The following is a 19394-nucleotide window of genomic DNA, read 5'->3' as shown; positions in this document are numbered from 1 at the left end:
GGTGGAAACTTCTCGCACCTTCCACCCCATCTATATCTTCTGCCGTAGCTGCATGACATGAACAACCACAAGAATAAATACACTAAGAAAGTATTAGGATTCATTAACAATAATAAATAGAATAATATTAAATACACTAATATTAAATACACTAATATTAACTACACTATTACCATCGCTATCATCTTCACTGTCGTCCTCACTATCATACATGCCATGCTACTAATAACTGGGTTAGGAGAAATAGCCCATTTTTCCAATCTAACATGTATCTCACATACTTTATTAAAGTAAATGTTGGCAGTTGGAACTTGAGTTCCAGAAAACAACTCAGTCACATCATAAAAAAGTTTTAATTTACCACAAATTTCTTTTGCAAGTTCCCATTCCTCATTACTTGGCACACTTTTATAATTGGAGTCTTTTTGTTTTAGTCGAGCAAAGACATCTCTGTACAACCATGCACTTTCTAACATCACATAAGTGGAATTCCATCTAGTCATACAATCAAGAGATAATTTTTTGGTAAAGGGAACACCTGACTTACTACACCAACTCACAAAGGTTTTTCATGTCTTTTACTAGTTGAAGTCCAATTCACCACACTATTACGAATTTTCTCCACACTTTCTTTAACTAAATTGAAACCATCCTTCACAATTAGGTTTAAAATATGAGCACAGCAACGCATATGCAATAACTTACCCCCTAACAACAAATAATTTGAGTCTAAACGTCCCAACAACACGTCAATCATAGCATCATTTGTAGAACAATTATCCAATGTAATAGTTGATAATTTTCTATCTAAGTTCCACTCCAACAAAACTTTCATTAATGCATTAGAGAGAACTTCACTTGAATGAGGAGCAGGAACATAAGTAAAGCTGAAAATTATTATAAATATATCAGATAAAAAAATATCACAAGTACATCAAGCATTAGAAAGCATATCTTATACTAGAAGCAAAGTTTAAGGTATTACCTCAATACTCGCATTTGCAAATTCCATGAATTATCAATGTAGTGTGCTGTAATAACCATGTATCCTTTTTCCTGGTTGGAAGTCCACATGTCAGTTGTAATAGCCACTCGACTATCATTTGCATCCATCATCTTGTTTATGTTAAGCTTCTCCATTTCGTACATTTCCAAGATATCCTTCTTGATTGTGTTTCGACTTGGCATCTTAAACATTGGTTGCATTGAAGCAAACACTTCTCTTGTTGCAACATGATCCACATATGACAAAGGATACTCATGCATACAAATGGACTTGGCAATCAATTTTCTTGTATGAGATGCATCAAATATAAAAGAATCTGACCTATTCTTTCCATGTCTTTGAAGAGATTTGGCAATTGTTGATTTTCTTGAATTTGTTAATTTTATTCTCTTACAATAATGGAGCACATGTTTCTTCAAATTTGTAGTCCCATTCCTTGGATTGGCACCAAGAACAGACTTACAATGGTTGCACTTTGCCTTCCACTCTTTCCCCTCTTTATATCTACTAAAGTATTGCCAATAAACACTTTTCAATAAAGATTTATTGCTATTTTCACCCGAGACAGACTCGTCTAGAACAAAATTAGCAGTTTCTTCAATAGGAGTTTCTTCTTGTTGTTCTTGAGCCACTACATCCATGTTGCTACTATCCATTATTGCCTACACAATAGTAAAAATTGGTTGTTGTTATTCAGGTTGCTAATTATCATATAAAAAAAATTACATAAATAAGTTCCTTTTTTTTGCCAAATTCTAAGTCTCCCTCTTTAACTATACATCTAATACTACTCTTATCAAATTAGCATTTCCCATTTACATGAAATCATCAATTTGAAATAAAATAAGAAATTGACCAAAATATATATGATCCGTCGGTCAAATTTCCTCATAAATCCTAAATTCGAAATGGATTGTATGTTTAGAGACAGATAATGACAACCACCACAAATAAGAACTCAAGGGGTGCAGATAACTATGGTCAAGGCTTTGAGTCAGAGCTTTTAGCCTTTTACATATTTTGGCTTTACTAATTAAATCTATTATAATATATGGTGTTGGTACTTGAAAATTAATATAAGGTGATTGGATTTAATGATTTGTCTTAATGAAAGCTCCTTTAATTTTGTTTACATTCAAAAGTTGAATGAGACACATCACACTGTGAGAATAAGGCATTCTTTTTTCACAATAGTAAAACCTACACAATAGTACTATCATTAAGATTCAGAAAAATCATTTATACATAAAAAACAGCAAGCATTGAATAAAACAGAGCAGCAGCGTATCAAGAAGAAAACAGAGCAAATTCAAGCTAGTTGGGCACAGCAAGCATTGAATGAAAGACATATGATTCACCACTAGTAAAGCCCCAATTTTTACAGATTCAAACGCAAAGTACATACCAAGAAGAAAACAGAACAGCAGCGTAGAGAGGAGAGAAGGTCACGAATCAGCGGCGTTGTGAGGAGAGCACAAAGGAGGAAGAAGAGTGGTGGCAATAGAGGAATGACGAATGAAGAAGGAGAGTTGGGGCAATGGAGCACTGAGGTCTGAGGCTTATGGCTTGGGAAGAAACTTGGGAAGAAACGGCGCTACCAGAGTACCAGCCTCCCAGTCTTAGCCTTTTAGGGTTTCTAATGAGTGATTTCTGAATCTTGAATTATATATATGATTTTTATTTTTGTTTAATTTTTATTTTATGGTAACTTCATAAATATACAAATGCAATATATTATCAAAGTAAGTAACTGGCTTAGTGGTTACTTACTTGCTACACATGAAGGAGGTTGAGGGTTCAACTCCCACCTCTTTTACTATGCATATAAATTTTTAAAAACATGTTATATATGGGGGGTGCGGGTAGGGTAGGGTAGGGTACACCCTAAACCCGTACCTTACCCTACCCGCAGGCCTACCCGAACCGCACTCTACCCTACCCGCAGCGGGTCGGGTAGCCTACCCTACCCGAACGGGTTGGGCCGGGTAGGGTACCCGTGGGTAGGGTATGTATTGCCAGCCCTAATTACATAACCAGTCAATCGCAGGTGAGCCCCATATGCTTCTGTATACCATTGCATATACCGATCGGATGCTTGATGGTGTAGTGCAGGATCACCAACCAAAACGGAACTCAAACGGAACTCAAACGGTTTGTCCAGCTCATAATGTATCCAGAATGCTCAACTCTCCAATCTTTGTTCCTATGCATTCAAACGATATTAGTGGCACAATTGCACTCCACATCAATCGATGCTGCAAAATGTCATTTGGAACTACAATATTTTCTATATGATCAGGACTGTACGGGTTCCACACAAACTGCAAAAACATTCCAAAACGACTGCATAAATACAAACACAAATATAATGCCAATATTAATAACAACACTGTTAAATACAACAAAAAAAACTAACCTCATCTGTAGGAATATCATCTAGTACTACAATATTTTCTATATGATCAGGACTGTACGGGTTCCACACAAACTGCAAAAACATTCCAAAACGACTGCATAAATACAAACACAAATATAATGCCAATATTAATAACAACACTGTTAAATACAACAAAAAAAACTAACCTCATCTGTAGGAATATCATCTAGTAAACGCCTGATGTGAGAAATGGTCCACTTTTGGTATCCGTGAATCTGCGAGTGCCAAAACATCCAGCTAAAATAAAATAAATCTCTAACACTCAGTACCAATATATGTTATATAATATACCTAAACAATATATAAGCGATAATATGTTAACATATGAAATAATTTTACCTGCACGCAAGCGGAAAACTAGGATGCGATCGCACCGGTGCTAGGAACGGTAACCGTTCCCAAGCCCATATACAAAGCAGTGCCAATGGGCCATCCACCTCCTTGCAATCATAACGTGATGCCCGACATAATGCCCTATACAAATGTGCCAGGCAAGCGGATCCCCAACTAAAGCCTCTAATGTCAGAAAAATTTCGGAGTAAAGGTAAGAACTTCCAGTGAATTGTCATTCCTGACTTGTCGCAAAATAAATTTGTGCTAAACAACAATAATAAGTGTATCTTGACGTACATTTTTCTACCAAGTGCAGTGTCCAACTGCATGCGCCGTTTTAGGGTGCGGAGCCATGCAAGCTTGACACCGCTTCCTTTATGATCAACGGCAGTAGGTACAATACCAAATTGTGTCATGAATTCATTTTCGAGGCCATTAGTGCTGCTATCCGTAAATCCTGACACCGGCATACCATCTATCGGGAGTCCAAATATCATTGCAACATCCTCTAAGGTTATCGTGTATTCACCGTGTGGAAGATGAAACGTATGAGTCTCTGGACGCCATTGCTCGATTAAGGCATTTATAAGTGCATTGTGCAAAACAAGTCTCCCAATTTGAGATATGCGATAGAATCCACTATCTCGTAATTCGATCTCAACTCGGGGATCATATGAATCTTGGTTTAGATGTCTTGATTCTAAATTTCTTGAACTCTAAAACAAATAAAAAATTATAATTAAAAATAGAAACAAAAAAATAAACAAACATAAATAATAATAATAATAATAATAATAATAATAATAATAATAATAATAATAATAATAATAACAACGACAATATTAACAATAATACTAAGTACGATAATAACAACAATAATATTAACAAATATACAAACATAAAAATATTTACATATGGTGGACGTTCAAGGTATTCAACAATGTGATCTTCAGGACGCGTAATGTTACGAACCATCTTCTATTTGTATTATTTCTGAAACAAAAAACTATTACATTATATAAACTATATCTAACATATATCCAATATTTCTCTAACATTAAATAAATAAATAAAAGCATATTTAAATAATTTTATATATAATATTTTCGGTTCTGTTTGAAATAAACAACATATCCCACTTTAACATTTATTCAACATAAATTTAATAATACATTAAATAAAATATATTCTGAACATAGCATGAAATCTTATATTTTATATTTTTGTAAATAATATATATATAAACAATATATATTAATATATTATGTTAAATATGATTAACTTATTGTAAAATATATAAAATACATATTTAAATTTTAACATATCTATGTTCGTATGTATGTATTGTAGTATATATTTAATGTTTAAATTCTTCTACAAAAATATATAATATATAAAGTATGTTTAAAGTATCTTAATAATATATTAAGTATTGTTTCTGTTTACAAGTTAAAAATATATTTTAGTACTATCTTAATCTAACTAAGATTGTGATCCTAACTAATAATAAGTTCAACACTATTACTACTAACAATGAATTAATTAATCCAAATTAATTTCTGAAAACTAATCTAATTTATTTTATATTTACACTAATTAAAATAATTAAACTCACCAAAAACATTATTACTAAAAAATGTACTTACTTGGTGATGTTGATGGAGATATAGTTGAAATCAATAAATCTGAAGATGAAGTTCTAGTATGGGGGAAGGGGTTGTGTTGAGTTATAGAAGAAAGAAGAAAGAATGGTTGAGTCACTTGAGTGTGGTGTTTAGGAGAGAGAACGAGATTTGAAAGTGAAAGAAAGAGAGAGAACGTGAGTATGAAGAGGGACCAAGGGGGATTATGAGATTCACAGGTTGAGGGGGGACATAGACACGTGTCATGCATGCAATCAATACAAGGGGGCAGATTGTGGGTGCATTACGAATGGGGCGTATTGTAGATCCATCAGGACAGCGCCCCTAGTCTCCTGTAAAACTCCGTTTTCTTTCATTTTAACGCAAAATACCATCTCTTCCCCAATTATAAAATAAAAAATCCACAAATTTACTCTACTAACTGCTGAGTAAGCAAAAAAGTGGAAATATTGTTGCTGATAAACCTACCAAGTCTTTATTTATTGTTTACCACCCTATCACCATTTTATTCAGGTGAAACCATATGGATTATATCGTGAGCACAAGGGACTAACAGAAAAAAATTTTCTGAAAAATACTTGTTTTTATTTATTAAAAAATTTAGATAATGGTAACATAGGTATGATTGAACTTCACTATAATTTTATGAATTAAATCTATTCCATTATAACTTTACCAATCCAAACAAGAAGAGTTCATCAAATTCCCTTGAAACTAGATTTTACTCCACTCCCACAAGTGCCAATTCAAACGTAGCACTAGTAAACCAATACCAATTTACTAATTCCTCATTATTTTAAAAGATTTGGATGGCAAACTTTTTGTTAAAATATAATGTAATCAGTACTATTGGATTGTGGATGTCTCATGTCTGTAAAAAGAATCATCATTCATTCAACTAAAAAGAAGCTTAGAGAAAATAACAAACAAAAATGAAAACGGTCAAGAGAGCATTTAACAACCAAAAAGCAAAGTTGGCATGTAAAAACATTGTCTGCCTCTTCAACAATATCTAATTTCCAAAAGCCAAAATATAACAGTTTAACGCTTCTTAGACACACCAACGGTTTCCCCTACGCCCAGTAGTCTTGGTGTGTTGATTGTGAACTTGGAGGCCCCAGTAGTACCTCAAACCACGGTGGTTTCTGAAAAATAGTGTCAACGTGTGTGTCAATACAGTAGCTAGAATAGTTCATGAAGAAAAAGACATACAGCAGCTAGAATTTTTAAGTCAACCAATGCATAAGCATATATTAACCACGGATTTCCCTGAATATAATGTGTTTTGAGGACTGGCAAGAGAAAAGATAGCTAGTGTTGCATCATATAATAACTTATTTTTACATCTTAAGAAATTATTGTAAACCGTAAGCTTGTAATGGAAAAAGAACACCATGATTTTAGATGAAATCATGCAGGATAGTCAAATCAAATACACACTCATGAAAAGCAATTGAACTAAATTGAAAAGATGAAGTTTCAGATAATTATATATGGACAGATGGGTTTAATGCTAACTTATGAGAAATTACAGAAGGGTCAATACCTGGCATATCTGCTGGGGTCCAAGCAAACAAATCGGCGTTTTGTTGTAGAAATTTTTGAATTGAGGTTTTCTCTTCCGAGCTTAGTGTGAATCCGACGTAAGTGAATTTTTTGAGCTATCTGCAAAAAAGATTTTGTGTAAGTCCTCCGTAGGGGTTGGTCGTTCGAGAACGTCAGCTCTTGGGTCAAGGTCGGCCAACACTGGGGATTCGTCTTGATTGCTAATGGTGTGAACATGTGCATTTATATTTTGGTTGGGCCTTTTGAGGCTATTGTTATAACATTGCCTAGCGTCATGATTGTCACTGTGAATTGTTGCAATAGTGTCATCCTGTAAGGGGAACTTAACACAGAGATGAATTGTAGAAACAATAGCGCCGAACTTATTCAAAAATGGTTGGCGCTGCTCCCCGGGTCAAGCAGTATCTTTTTTACCAGGGGATCTCCAAGTTGAATGGAGATTACCACAGGATCATCCAGATTTGTTGTAGCTGTATTGAAATCGGATGCTTGAAACGTCATCTGGGGGACGCGTGGAGGCATTTGAAGATTGTTCGGACTGGCTTTGATTGAAAACATAGCTCGGTAAGAGCGTTTTCTTGCAGAGCTTGTGCTACCTCCACCTTTTCTCTTAATCGGCAGTGAATGGTCTAGACGAGTTATCTGTCTCTCCATCCTTATTTTCTAGCCGAGCTTTCTCATTGTGCTCAGGTGGGGCTCTTTCGTTTCGAACTTCTTCATTCCGAGCAGTTTCAGAGACATGTGTTGGATCAGAATGATGCTCGGCTTCTTCGATTCGTTCTTGATGTCCATCATTGTTTTCAATCCGAACATTAGTTAGGTTAGCAATCTGATACGTCATTCTTTGATTCTCCTCCGCCATGTGCTGGTTGGATTGTTGTAACTCGGTCACCATCTGAAGGAGCTCAGACGGTGTAGTGGAAGTTGCTCAGCCATGGTTGGAGGTGAAAATTTCGAGGCCGATGAAAATGAAAAGAATTATATTTTTGGGCCCCACAGTGGGCGCCAATTGTTCTTGTGTGAACGACCTGGACGTAACCTCGGCTACAGGAGTTGACGCCGAGCTTTAGCCTTTAACGCCGAGCTATAAGCTGGGATGGTCCAAACTTCTCGTCCAGAGGGGTGTCACGTCACGGAGAGTATGAGCAAAGAGGGAGTGTACCTGCAAAAGGCACTCCGATGCTTAAGTTAATACCGTGAATTCAGTGTGTCCCTGTTGAGGATAAAACATCATACCTTTATAGGTGAAGTAAGATAGGTCAGTTACGTTCTTTATCTAAATTGATGAGCAGTTATTAGGTTTAATAAGTAATAAATACCTGGTCAGACAGTTTTATTCCAGAATGTAATCCGTGGAGTCCGATTATAACGTGTAACCGCCGAATTATGACGCAAATTGCCGAGTTATGGTGTATAATGCCGAGTTAAGGGTAGTCCGTTGAGTCCGATTATAACGTGTAACCGCCGAATTATGACGGAAATTGCCGAGTTATGGTGTATAATGTCGAGTTAAGGCATTGAAATTGTAACAGTCAGATCATTAATATATTCGTATTAATATATTTAATTATACAATTATATATAACAACATATAATAATATAATATAAATTTAACAAAAATCGTAACATACAAATAAGTACATTTACAACAAACAAATAGATGATTGTATGTAAATTAGTAATTAAATTATAACAGTAAAAATTAATTACATTCAGCGTTAATTATTTACAACAAAAGAAATAACATTAAAATGTATTAAGAAATCATTCTTAAGTTTATAAGAGTTATAAGAGGTTATATTATTATAAATAATATCTAACTCATAATATAATCATCTCTTCCTATGACTAATTTTGATGTTGTTATTAAATTTAAATTAAAAAAAACAATTTTATAGTTAATATTATCAATAAATACTATAAACACGTCAATCTTATACATATGTTATAACTATGATAAATATGATATCACTTTATTTTGTTTTCAAGTTGTTTTTACTCTTAAGCCTTTTAAAGAGACCAAGGGATCACCCTTCTTGCAGTGGATGAGGCACTTTTCTTTTATTCCTTTTAATTACTCTAAAAACAACTTGTTTACCGCCAGAAGAGTTTCTTTAATTTTTTTTTTAAATTTAAAAAGTATCTCCCTTTCAACGAGAAAGAATTTTTTAAAATATATATCCAATTAATATATTTGGTATTAATATATTTAGTTATATAAGTATATATAATAATGCATAATAATATAATATAAATTTAACAAAAATCATAACACACAAATAAATACATATACAACAAATACATAGATGATTGTATATAAATCAGTAATTAAATTATAACAGTAAAATTAATTATATTCAGTGTTAATTATTTACAATAAAAATACTAGCATTAAAATATATCAAGAAATCATTCTTAAGTTTCATCTTCTATGCCGATTATTTACTATTTCATTACGTACACTGATTCCTCAATTGTTTGGCCAATTTGCGATTTTAGAATTTTAAATGTACTTCTTTAAATTTGTTTAGGTTGAAGCAAAGAAACAAACATTTTCTTCTTGCCTTGTTTAGTTCTGGTGGAATTTTGAAGTTACATTTATAAATCAGTTTAGTAAAGAGGTTAATTAATAGGTGACCAAAAGACAATTCACACCAGAACAAATTTAGCAAGTGAAGATATATAATAATGCACGAAAATATCAAGTAATCAATGAAACAGTGAGAATATAATTGTAGTAAATCAACAATGGCAGCAACCCTGACTCACGAAAGATTATTATAACAACCTTCCATATAAAAATACCTATCTTCTTCCATTACACTCCTCTCTTCTTATACACATGCATTCTCTCTATTGTTGTAACTAACTACTCTCCACCTCAGCATACTATAAGAATCCCCTGTAACGCACCCTCACATTACCCTTCATAATCCTTCATCCACACAGGTGGTTTTCTTATTCTTTTGCTTGTTGGATTTGCAAATGGTACATTTGGCCCATCATGAGTTGTAGGGTCTGCAACTGCTGTATTCAGCCCATTACGAGTGGGTTTACTCGTATCAATCACTCCCCCATTACAATGACCTTGTCCTCAAGGTCTTACATTCTTACCAACTCAGCCCAACTCACCCATGTTGCTTCCTCTCTTGGTGTTTCTTGCCATTCCACCAACACTTGAACATCCTGAGACCCATCATCAAGCTGCAAGGTTCTACTATCAATAATGGCTACCGGCACTGGTTCAAAAGACAGAGAAAGAGGAAGCTTGTTGATGCCCCCTGCCACAACGGACTCACCCTTAAACTCCTTCAGTAGTGAAACATGAAAAACGGGATGAATTGCACTTCCAACTGGCAACTCCAGTTTGTAAGCGACAGTTCCCACTCTTTGGAGCACCTTAAATGGTCCAAAATATTTCTTACCAAACTTCAAATGTCTTCGCGTCACTACGGACCCCTGCCAATATGGTTGAAGTTTTAAGAGAACTAAATCACCAACATTGAATGATTTTTCACGTCTATGAGAATCAGCTTGGCGTTTCATGCGTTCTTGGGCTTGTTAGAGGCGAAATTGAATTCCATGTCAAGAATCTCCCTAACTCGCAATAGATCATCCACGTCTTGGACCAAAGAAGAGCGACTAGTATAGCCGGGTATAGTTCTGACAGCAAACCCATACAAGGTCTCATGTGGTGATATTTCAATGGTGGAGTGAAAAGAATTATTGTAACAGAACTCTACCCAATTGAGGTAGGCAGACCACTTGGTTGGATGAGCATGTGTAAACACACGCAGATATTGCTCCAGGGTCCTATTAATACAACCTCAGTTTGTCCATCCGTCTGAAAATGATAAGCTGTGCTATAGAGCAACTTAGTACCACAATGCTGAAACAATTCTTTCCAAAAACGACTAAGAAAAAGAGATTCTCTGTCTGAGACAATAGTGGCTGGGAAGCCATGATACCTCACCACGGAATTGATGAATTTCTGAGCAACCACTTTGGCAGTGAACCCCGTCTTCAACGGCGCAACCCGAGCTATCTTACTGAACCGATCCACCACTACTAACACCGCAGTAAAACCATTGGAATTTGGTAGTTTGGTGATGAAGTCTAAACTAATGTCTTCCCAAGGCTTTGCCAGAACCAGAAGCATTTGCAAGAGTCCGTGTGACTTGGCAGTGACATACTTTATACACTGACACTCCACACAACGATTGACAAATCGAACCACATCTTGGCAGTGTTGGTGGAATGGAGAATCACAGGGTTTGTGGGGTTGGTAGATGTGAGATTAGTTTGAATTTTTTGATTAGTGTAAATGGGATTGAGAGTACGGTTGGGTGCAAATCGGGTTGGGGCTTGTTGAGTAATGGGCTTATTACTAGTGCTTCTAGCTAGGCCCGCAGTTACCGCATTTTTTTGTTCATGCAATTTGGCGATGGAAACAACTTGTATGTAAGAGGTAGGTTGGGCCAAGAGCAATTCACACTTTAATTGCTCCTTGAGTCCGGCTACGAAGAGTGAGATTATCCATTCTTCACTCAATCCGTTGACTCGGTTGGTCAATTCTTCAAATTGGCATTAATATTCTTCCACCGATCCACTCTGCTTCAACTCTTTAATAGCGGTTCGGGGATCATAATAGAGGTTTTTTCCAAATCTGAGGATTATCGCCTCCAGAAATGCTTCTCATGTATACGCCATGTTGTTGTTGATCCCCCACCGGTACCAAGCATAAGCCGCCCCTACCAAGTGAAATGACAATACCCTGATTCGTTGTTCCATAGGTATCTCAAACGTCTCTAAGTATTGGTGGGCCCGAAACACCCAATCCTCCACCCCCTCACCGTCGAACATTGGTAGATCGGCGACTTTCACTCTGAGTCGAGGCCACGGTTGCTCAGCCCCCACACTCACAGACCCTGCCTCTGAACCACCTTCCATGGTGTCGTCACCATTGAAGCCATAATCATTCACCTTAAGCTTCAATTTCAAATTCTCACGAAGCAATTTTTCAATGAATCGAAAAGAAGAGTCCATGTTCGTGAGCTGAGCTTGCGTATCGGCGATCCTCTCGTTAGCTTCCATAAGACCGCGGCTAAGGGTGGTGACCTCTTGCTTATTCGACAAAGTGAGCTCCTCTAATCGGTTCAGATGTGTTCCTTCCGCCATGACTCCGATTCTCTCAATGAAGGCACCAATTAATAGGTAACCAAAAGACAATTCACACCAGAACAAATTCAGCAAGTGAAGATATATAACAATGCAGGAAAATATCAAGTAATCAATGAAACAGTGAGAATGTAATTGTAGTAAATCAACAATGGCAGCAACCCTGACTTAAGGAAGACTACTATAACAACCTTCCATATGAAAATGCCTATCCTCCTCCATTACACTCCTCTCTCCTTATACACATGCATTCTCTCTATTGTTGTAACTAACTCTCCACCTCAGCATACTATAAGAATCCCCTGTAACGCACCCTCACATTACCCTTCATAATCTTTCATCCACACAGGTGACTTTCTTATTTTTTTGCTTGTTGAATCTGCAAATGGTACATTTGACCCATCATGAGTTGTCGGGTCTGCAATTGCTGTATTCGGCCCATTACGAGTGGGTTTACTCGTATCATTAATAACACATTGTAATATTACTTCAACTTTGTATTGTTGAATATAGTGGACTTGCATCTAGTTCGAAATTAGGACTGGATGTTTGCACATTCATTCACATTCTTTGTCTCTAAGGCTTGTTCTTGTTGACTTAAACATAATGAAAACATGCTTTGATTACATTGTTAAGAATCTAACAAGTGCATCTGTTCAAGAATGTTTAAGACCTTAGTCCGTGGTTGATACCATAAAATGGTAGCATTATGTTTGATGTTCTAGTAGATTGTCACCTATGTTATCTTCACACTCGTTTTGTATATATAACTATAAATATATTGAAGTCATACCATTATTACTTGATATATTTACTTGAAAGTTTCCCTCGTGCCCACCAATTTTCGAAACACAAAACAGAGTTCTCAAGTTGAAGCTACATCATATATTTCGTTTATTTATAGTTTGCATCATCTTTTTATTATTATTATTATTATTATTATTATTATTATTATTATTATTATTATTATTATTATTATTATTATTATTATTATTATTATTATTATTATTTGGCTGGTTAGTTTGCTTGGTATGATTTGCAGGAGGGAGCAATGAGTGCAGATCAGCTCATTGAACGCGTAGAAACTGGTCTCAAAGTCAACCAATAAACCTAGCAAGTCTTTTGTTGTTCACCCTATCACTTTTAATTGTATAGTTTAAATAAAGCTGCACTTTCTGTAAATTGCTTCTCTACATTATCTTTGTCCTCTAAAATTTCGTATTACTTTTAACATTTTCAGGTGTAATGAAACTGCAAAGAATACTTGCTGTTGGAATGTTGGATGTCATAGATGAATATATTGGAAGACTAAGATCACCCTATTAATCTATTATGTCATTCAGACTTTTTTTTTTCCATTGATAGTTGGTCACTGGACAACTTGATTCTGTTGTGCTGCGCGGTGGACACCCAATTAAATTAAATATAAATCATTCTTTGTACTTTATTATGACTGGAAATTCTATGGAAGTGGTGGTAGAAACAGTATTGGAATCTGAAAATAAGTACCTGCATACCTAGGACCTTCATTTTTGTTCAAAAGTAAAGGATTTGATTAATTGTCATGACTCCATGATTTAGGAATCCAATGTTATACATCTTTGATGCACATTGCTTGTGTTTTCTCCAGAGTATGGAAACCTTGGAGAACATGAATTGACGGTGCCTGATGCACCTTATGCAGTACTGATAGAGATATATATTACTCATTTACTATTAGATAGCTATTGGGGATAATCATATGGATGGAAACTAGAAAGTAGAGTCATGTAGCGCTACACCAAGTTGAGGAAAAGAAAATAGACTGCATTAATGAATGAGAGTAGGACTTAAAAGAAGCCACAACAAGAAAGAGTCATTAAGCAATAAACATGTAGTTGATTTAATCAGTAGTGGATCCATATAAAAAACATGGAAGACCTAAATGGGAGGGCGAAACCAAGCTTTCATGATAAACATAGCAGCTATGAAGACCTGGTTCGCAAAGATTTGTATGCGTTAGCTGGCCAACATTTGCATTAAACATAACTAATTTGCAAGCATCGGAATAATAGGAAACAGCCAGAACGTCATCATTTTCCATGATGTACAAGGCTCTATATGACAGAAGCTGTGATCCATAACGCCGGGGTACTAAAAGCTCACTAGATATGGTGACCAACTTAGTCCAAGACTCTTGAACCCCATGCTCCTTCATCTCCCACAAAACCAAACGACTATAGTTTTCATTGAAACAAACACAAAGGTTGTTCCTCAAGACACCCAACATAGTAAAGAAAACAGAACTATAATTGTAATCACTATGATCCCTATTAGGCAGGGACATTGGGCAAAAACTCTCGTTGGCTAAGTCAAAGGAAAGGATCACCCATTTGAAGCAGTTGTTACGAGTACGAGCTGCCCAATTGAGGGTGCCATTCACAAACTTCCCTATCACCTGCAGGGGATAAAATGGATGATCTTGAATGATGGTTGTCCAAGAATTCGAACCAAAGGTGTGAACTTTGTAGCGGTGTGCCAAAGAACCCTCAAGAAACTTGTAATTATCATGCACATAATCATAGCCAAAACCATAAATGTAATCCCCGAACATGGGCCCCTCTGGCCGAATTTTCAACCAATCGGAAGCCAATCTGGTACAAGGGTTCCACAATCTGATGGATTCCCAGCGACGATTACGGTTGAGCAAGGTGAGGCAGATCAAGCCATTGCAGGAACCCAAGATATGCACATCATCATCCATCTGGAAGCAGGCATCCTCAGTAGGCGCGGATGGATTCTTATACACAGACTGCACCGAGAAAAATTCGAATCCGCGATCACTTCTAAATACGAGTCGTGGGCGGGTCATGGTTGGATCTGCTGTTGAGCGGTGAAGGTGGTCGCTGGCGAATCTTGGGCTGGAGATTAGTGCATTCCATGATTTGCACACAATCTTGAATTTCACAACGGAACTCGCCGGAACCCTCACCAAGATCTCGGCGATGATATCGTCCGGAAGGATCCGCAGCGTCGAAGAGAGGTGTTTGTGCCGCTTGTCGGTGGTTCCGAGGAGGTTCCCCCTCATTCTGGAGAAAGAAGGGGGCGGCGCGATTAGTAGCACCGGGAAGTGTGCAACTTCGGACGGGTTGGTATTTTTAGAAGTTGCTTTTCTTTTTGGAAGAAACCTTAAACAGTCCTGAGGCCCTTACACATTGGTTGAATTGAGGGAATTTGGAGGGAAAGAAAATGGGAGGAAAGAATAAGTTTTTTGTAATTTGGATGAAAAGAGAAAATAGGGAGGAAAGAAAAAAATAGTGTGAGATCTCTTAAATTATTTTTTTTCCACAAATGAGAAGAAAATAAAGAGAAATGTGACAATATGAATAAAATTACATATTTATCCCATATCATTAATAAATTATTATTTATATATAATATATATAAGAATATTAATGTAATTTTATACTATTATGATTTTCTTTTTTTTCACTTTTCTATCCATCTAAACAAAAGAAAATTTTTTTCTTTATTTTCTTTCCATCTATTTTCTCTTAACCCAAACAACATACAAATAACTCTACTTTTCTTTCTATTTTCTTTTCACTCATTTTCTTTCTTCTCATTTTCTTTCCTTCCATTTTCTTTTCTATATCCAAACAAAGCCTAAAACAAAACAAAACAAAAAAATCCAACCCGACTCTTGACAATTACCTCAAAAGGATAACGAGGTCCTTGTGCAAAAAAAAAAGTCGATGTTTTTTTAGTATAGAGACTAATCAGTCCAAAAAAAATCAGGGCCAGGTTGAGTGTTTTTTTGCCTCGTTGTCCTTTTGAGATAATTGTCAGGGGTCGAGTGGGGTATTCCCTCATTTTTTTACTTTAAAAGGGTGGTTTTAGAATTTGCATAAAAAAGTGCTAGGAGCCAGCAGAATTTGTGATGTTTAGCCATCAATTAGCTATCATCAATATTTTCAATAGTGTAAGATGACATCTAATAATATTTGAGTAATCATTTTTTTTTATGGTTAAGTGTTGACCCAATTTCTACAAAAATACTAACTCCTCTCTATTCCTTAGAACTAACTCAGCACTTTTCTAGGCTTGCTTAATTATGGTGGAAATTTGAAGTTGCATACAAATTTACTCTGCTGAGTAAACAAAAAAGTGGAAATATTGTTGCTGATAAACCTACCAAGTCTTTATTTATAGTTCACCACACTATCACTATTTTATTCAGGTGTAATGAAACCACATGGATTATATCGTGAGCACAAGGGACTAACAGAAAAATTTTTTCTGAAAAATACTTGTTTTTATTTATTAAAAAATATAGATGATGGTAACAGGTATGATTGAACTTCACTATAATTTTGATGAATTAAATCTATTCCATAAACTTTACCAATCCAAACAAGAAGAGTTCATTAAATTCCCTTGAAACTAGATTTTACTCCACTCCCACTAGCGCCAATTCAAACGTAGCACTAGTAAACCAACACCAATTTACTAATTCCTCATTATTTCAAAATATTTGGATGGCAAACTTTTTGTTAAAATATAATGTAATCAATACTATTGGATTGTGGATGTCTCATGTCTGTAAAAAGAGTCATCATTCATTCAACTAAAAAGAAGCTTAGAGAAAATAACAAACAAAACTGAAAACGGTCAAGAGAGCATTTAACAACCAAAAAGCAAAGTTGGTATGTAAAAACATTGTCTGCCTCTTCAACAATATCTAATTTCCAAAAGCCAAAATATAACAGTTTAACGCTTCTTGGAAACACCAACGGTCTTTCCCCTACGCCCAGTAGTCTTGGTGTGTTGACCGCGAACTCGGAGGCCCCAGTAGTGCCTCAAACCACGGTGGTTTCTGAAAAATAGTGTCAACGTGTGTGTCAATACAGGAGCTAGAATAGTTCATGAAGAAAAAAACATACAGCAGCTAGAATTTTTAAGTCAACCAATGCATAAGCATATATTAACCACAGATTTCCCTGAATATAATGTGTTTTGAGGACTGGCAAGAGAAAAGATAGATAGTGTATTAGTGTTGCATCATATAATGACTTATTTGTACATCTTAAGAAATTATTGTAAACCGTAATCTTGTAATGGAAAAAGAACACCATGATTTTAGATCAAATCATGCAGGATAGTCAAATCAAATACACACTCATGAAAAGCCATTGAACTAAATTGAAAAGATGAAGATTCAGATAATTATATCTACTAGGTAATGAGGATATTTTGTTCGTCTATGATAAAAATATTTAACAAGAATAGAAATAAACAACCACACCAAGTTAACAACTGAACTAAAAGTCATACCAAAATCAACTGGTCCATTACATATCATGTTAGCACAAATATCAAACAGAGACTGTATTCAACTTCATCCAAAATTACATTGAACAAACAAACAACTAACATCCATCCCTATACATAAATTCTAAATAAAGATTTGATCCGAATCAGACTAAATTAAAAAGTTAATTAAAGAGTTATGAGTGAGACCTGATTTTCTTGAGTCTCTCCAAGTCATCCCTGAGCTTCATGTCGAGGGCGTTGGACACGACCTGAGAGTACTTGCCATCCTTGTAGTCCTTCTTCCTGTTGAGGAACCAGTCTGGGATCTTGAATTGCCTTGGGTTGGCAACTACAGTCATCAGATTATCAAGCTCAGCAGCACTTAATTCACCAGCTCTGCCCAATCAATCAACAACAACAGAAACATACCCTATCAGATAACCTGGCCTTATATCCTAAAGTCTATAGTCTATAATTTCAACCATTAGTAAGATAACTAACGCCACAACTTATCTTATGATATCATATACATATACATAAACATATAAGGTACCTCTTGTTCATGTCGATATCGGCCTTCTTGCAACAGATGTTGGCGAATCTCCTTCCGATACCTTTGATGGAGGTCATAGCAAACATAATCTTCTGCTTCCCATCTACGTTTGTGTTCAGAACACGAAGAATGTGCTGGAAATCCTCGTTTGCCACTAGAGACTACATTACTCAAGAGAGAAAGAGGACAATAACACAATCATCATACTGCATTTTAAGCATAGACAAGGCAAGGGTTGGTTTCAAAACCCTTGATTTCAGATCAAAGGCTAGTTTTAAAAAAAAAGGCGATGGAAGTTCACGTTTGCAAGATAGTTGAAATCAAAACCAGAAAATTCTCAAAAGAATCAAAGACATATACAGAAAGAGAAGAAATTGGTACCATGGTTGAATGAAGGGAGATTCAAGGAAGTTGGATGTGGCTCTGCTCCGCGCAGCTGGGCACGACGCCTCCTTTGCTAAAACCTCCGCTATTCCAACTACGCAACGCAATAGGAGGAGGGTTTCTTTCTTTTCTTTATTTATTTGGGCCTTAATAAATCCAGATCTGGGCCATGTACATGGGCTTCTTGTTTACACTATAATTCATAATTTTATATAAATATCCTTCCTGTGTTTGGGCTTTCATGTCTTCAATCGCCCTAAAACAATGTGACATTTGCTAAGTTTGTGCTGCATTATCTTAATTTTTTATATTAAAAAGTTGAAGAAGACAAATAAGCGGGCCATCCTTATCGCGCTTGATTTTTATCTAGATTTTCTTTTGGATTTTAACTCTTTTTAATATTAAAAACAAAAAAATTATGAATCTCATAAAAGTGTTAACACATAAGATTTGTTTGGTAAATTGTGTTCAGTGAACTAAAAAAAGGCATGTGCTTATATTTGTAATTTTTAAAAATTAGAGGGATTTTTATATCATCTAAAGAGATATTTTTAAAATTAATTTTTATTTTATTAAAATTAAAAAATTAAATATAATTTTATATATTAATAAATATTTAAATTTACTATTATATTTATATATATTATAATTTTTTAAAATTAAAAAATTCTAAATACAATTATTATTATTTTTTATTTATTAAAAAATATTTTTAGTTTGATTTATCAAATACGAATATGGTAATTTTTTAAAATTGATTTTTCAAAAAATAACTTTAATAAATTATTTTTAATGAGTAAAAACTTTTTAAAATAACCGTAATATGTGAATACAAGTTTTATTTTGATTTTGAAGTGGATAACTCAATTAATTAATCAACTAAATTCATAAATAAAATTCAAGGGTAATGAAGCAGAACGTTCTAATAAGTATTTATTTATTAATAAAAAACTCAGATGTGTTCAGTACCAGTTAACCCTCTCGACTTAGGAGTTGGTTGTT

At 35.2% G+C, this 19394-nt stretch overlaps 2 protein-coding genes across 2 annotated transcripts; both read right to left on the bottom strand.

Moving 5' to 3' along the window:
* Positions 1 to 13948: 13948 nt before the first annotated feature.
* Positions 13949 to 15380, bottom strand: LOC130951239 (F-box/kelch-repeat protein At3g23880-like). The gene has a single exon (XM_057879885.1). The coding sequence runs from the start codon at positions 15228 to 15230 to the stop codon at positions 14046 to 14048; it is 1185 nt and encodes a 394-aa protein (XP_057735868.1). The 5' UTR covers positions 15231 to 15380; the 3' UTR covers positions 13949 to 14045.
* Positions 15381 to 16739: 1359 nt separating this feature from the next.
* LOC130950687 (40S ribosomal protein S18) lies at positions 16740 to 18621 on the bottom strand. The gene is made up of 4 exons (XM_057879247.1): positions 18390 to 18621; positions 18009 to 18169; positions 17663 to 17851; positions 16740 to 17018 (listed from the first exon to the last, which is right to left on the bottom strand). Exons 1-4 carry the CDS (start codon positions 18390 to 18392, stop codon positions 16913 to 16915), a joined length of 459 nt encoding a protein of 152 aa, XP_057735230.1. The 5' UTR covers positions 18393 to 18621; the 3' UTR covers positions 16740 to 16912.
* Positions 18622 to 19394: the final 773 nt, after the last annotated feature.

The sequence above is a fragment of the Arachis stenosperma genome, chromosome 9 (genome assembly GCF_014773155.1).
Source record: "Arachis stenosperma cultivar V10309 chromosome 9, arast.V10309.gnm1.PFL2, whole genome shotgun sequence".
Taxonomy (NCBI): Eukaryota; Viridiplantae; Streptophyta; class Magnoliopsida; order Fabales; family Fabaceae; genus Arachis; species Arachis stenosperma.
This window is presented reverse-complemented; position numbering and strand designations above follow the sequence as displayed.

What these genes read in the sequence shown, in the direction of transcription:
- LOC130951239 (XM_057879885.1), bottom strand. Translation starts at nt 15,230, where the DNA reads ATGAGGGGGAACCTCCTCGGAACCACCGACAAGCGGCACAAACACCTC.
- LOC130950687 (XM_057879247.1), bottom strand. An exon ending in GATATCGACATGAACAAGAG is followed by an intron (nt 17,852 to 18,008) that starts GTACCTTATATG and finishes TTGATTGGGCAG; the next exon opens with AGCTGGTGAATTAAGTGCTG. An exon ending in GAGAGACTCAAGAAAATCAG is followed by an intron (nt 17,019 to 17,662) that starts GTCTCACTCATA and finishes ACTATTTTTCAG; the next exon opens with AAACCACCGTGGTTTGAGGC.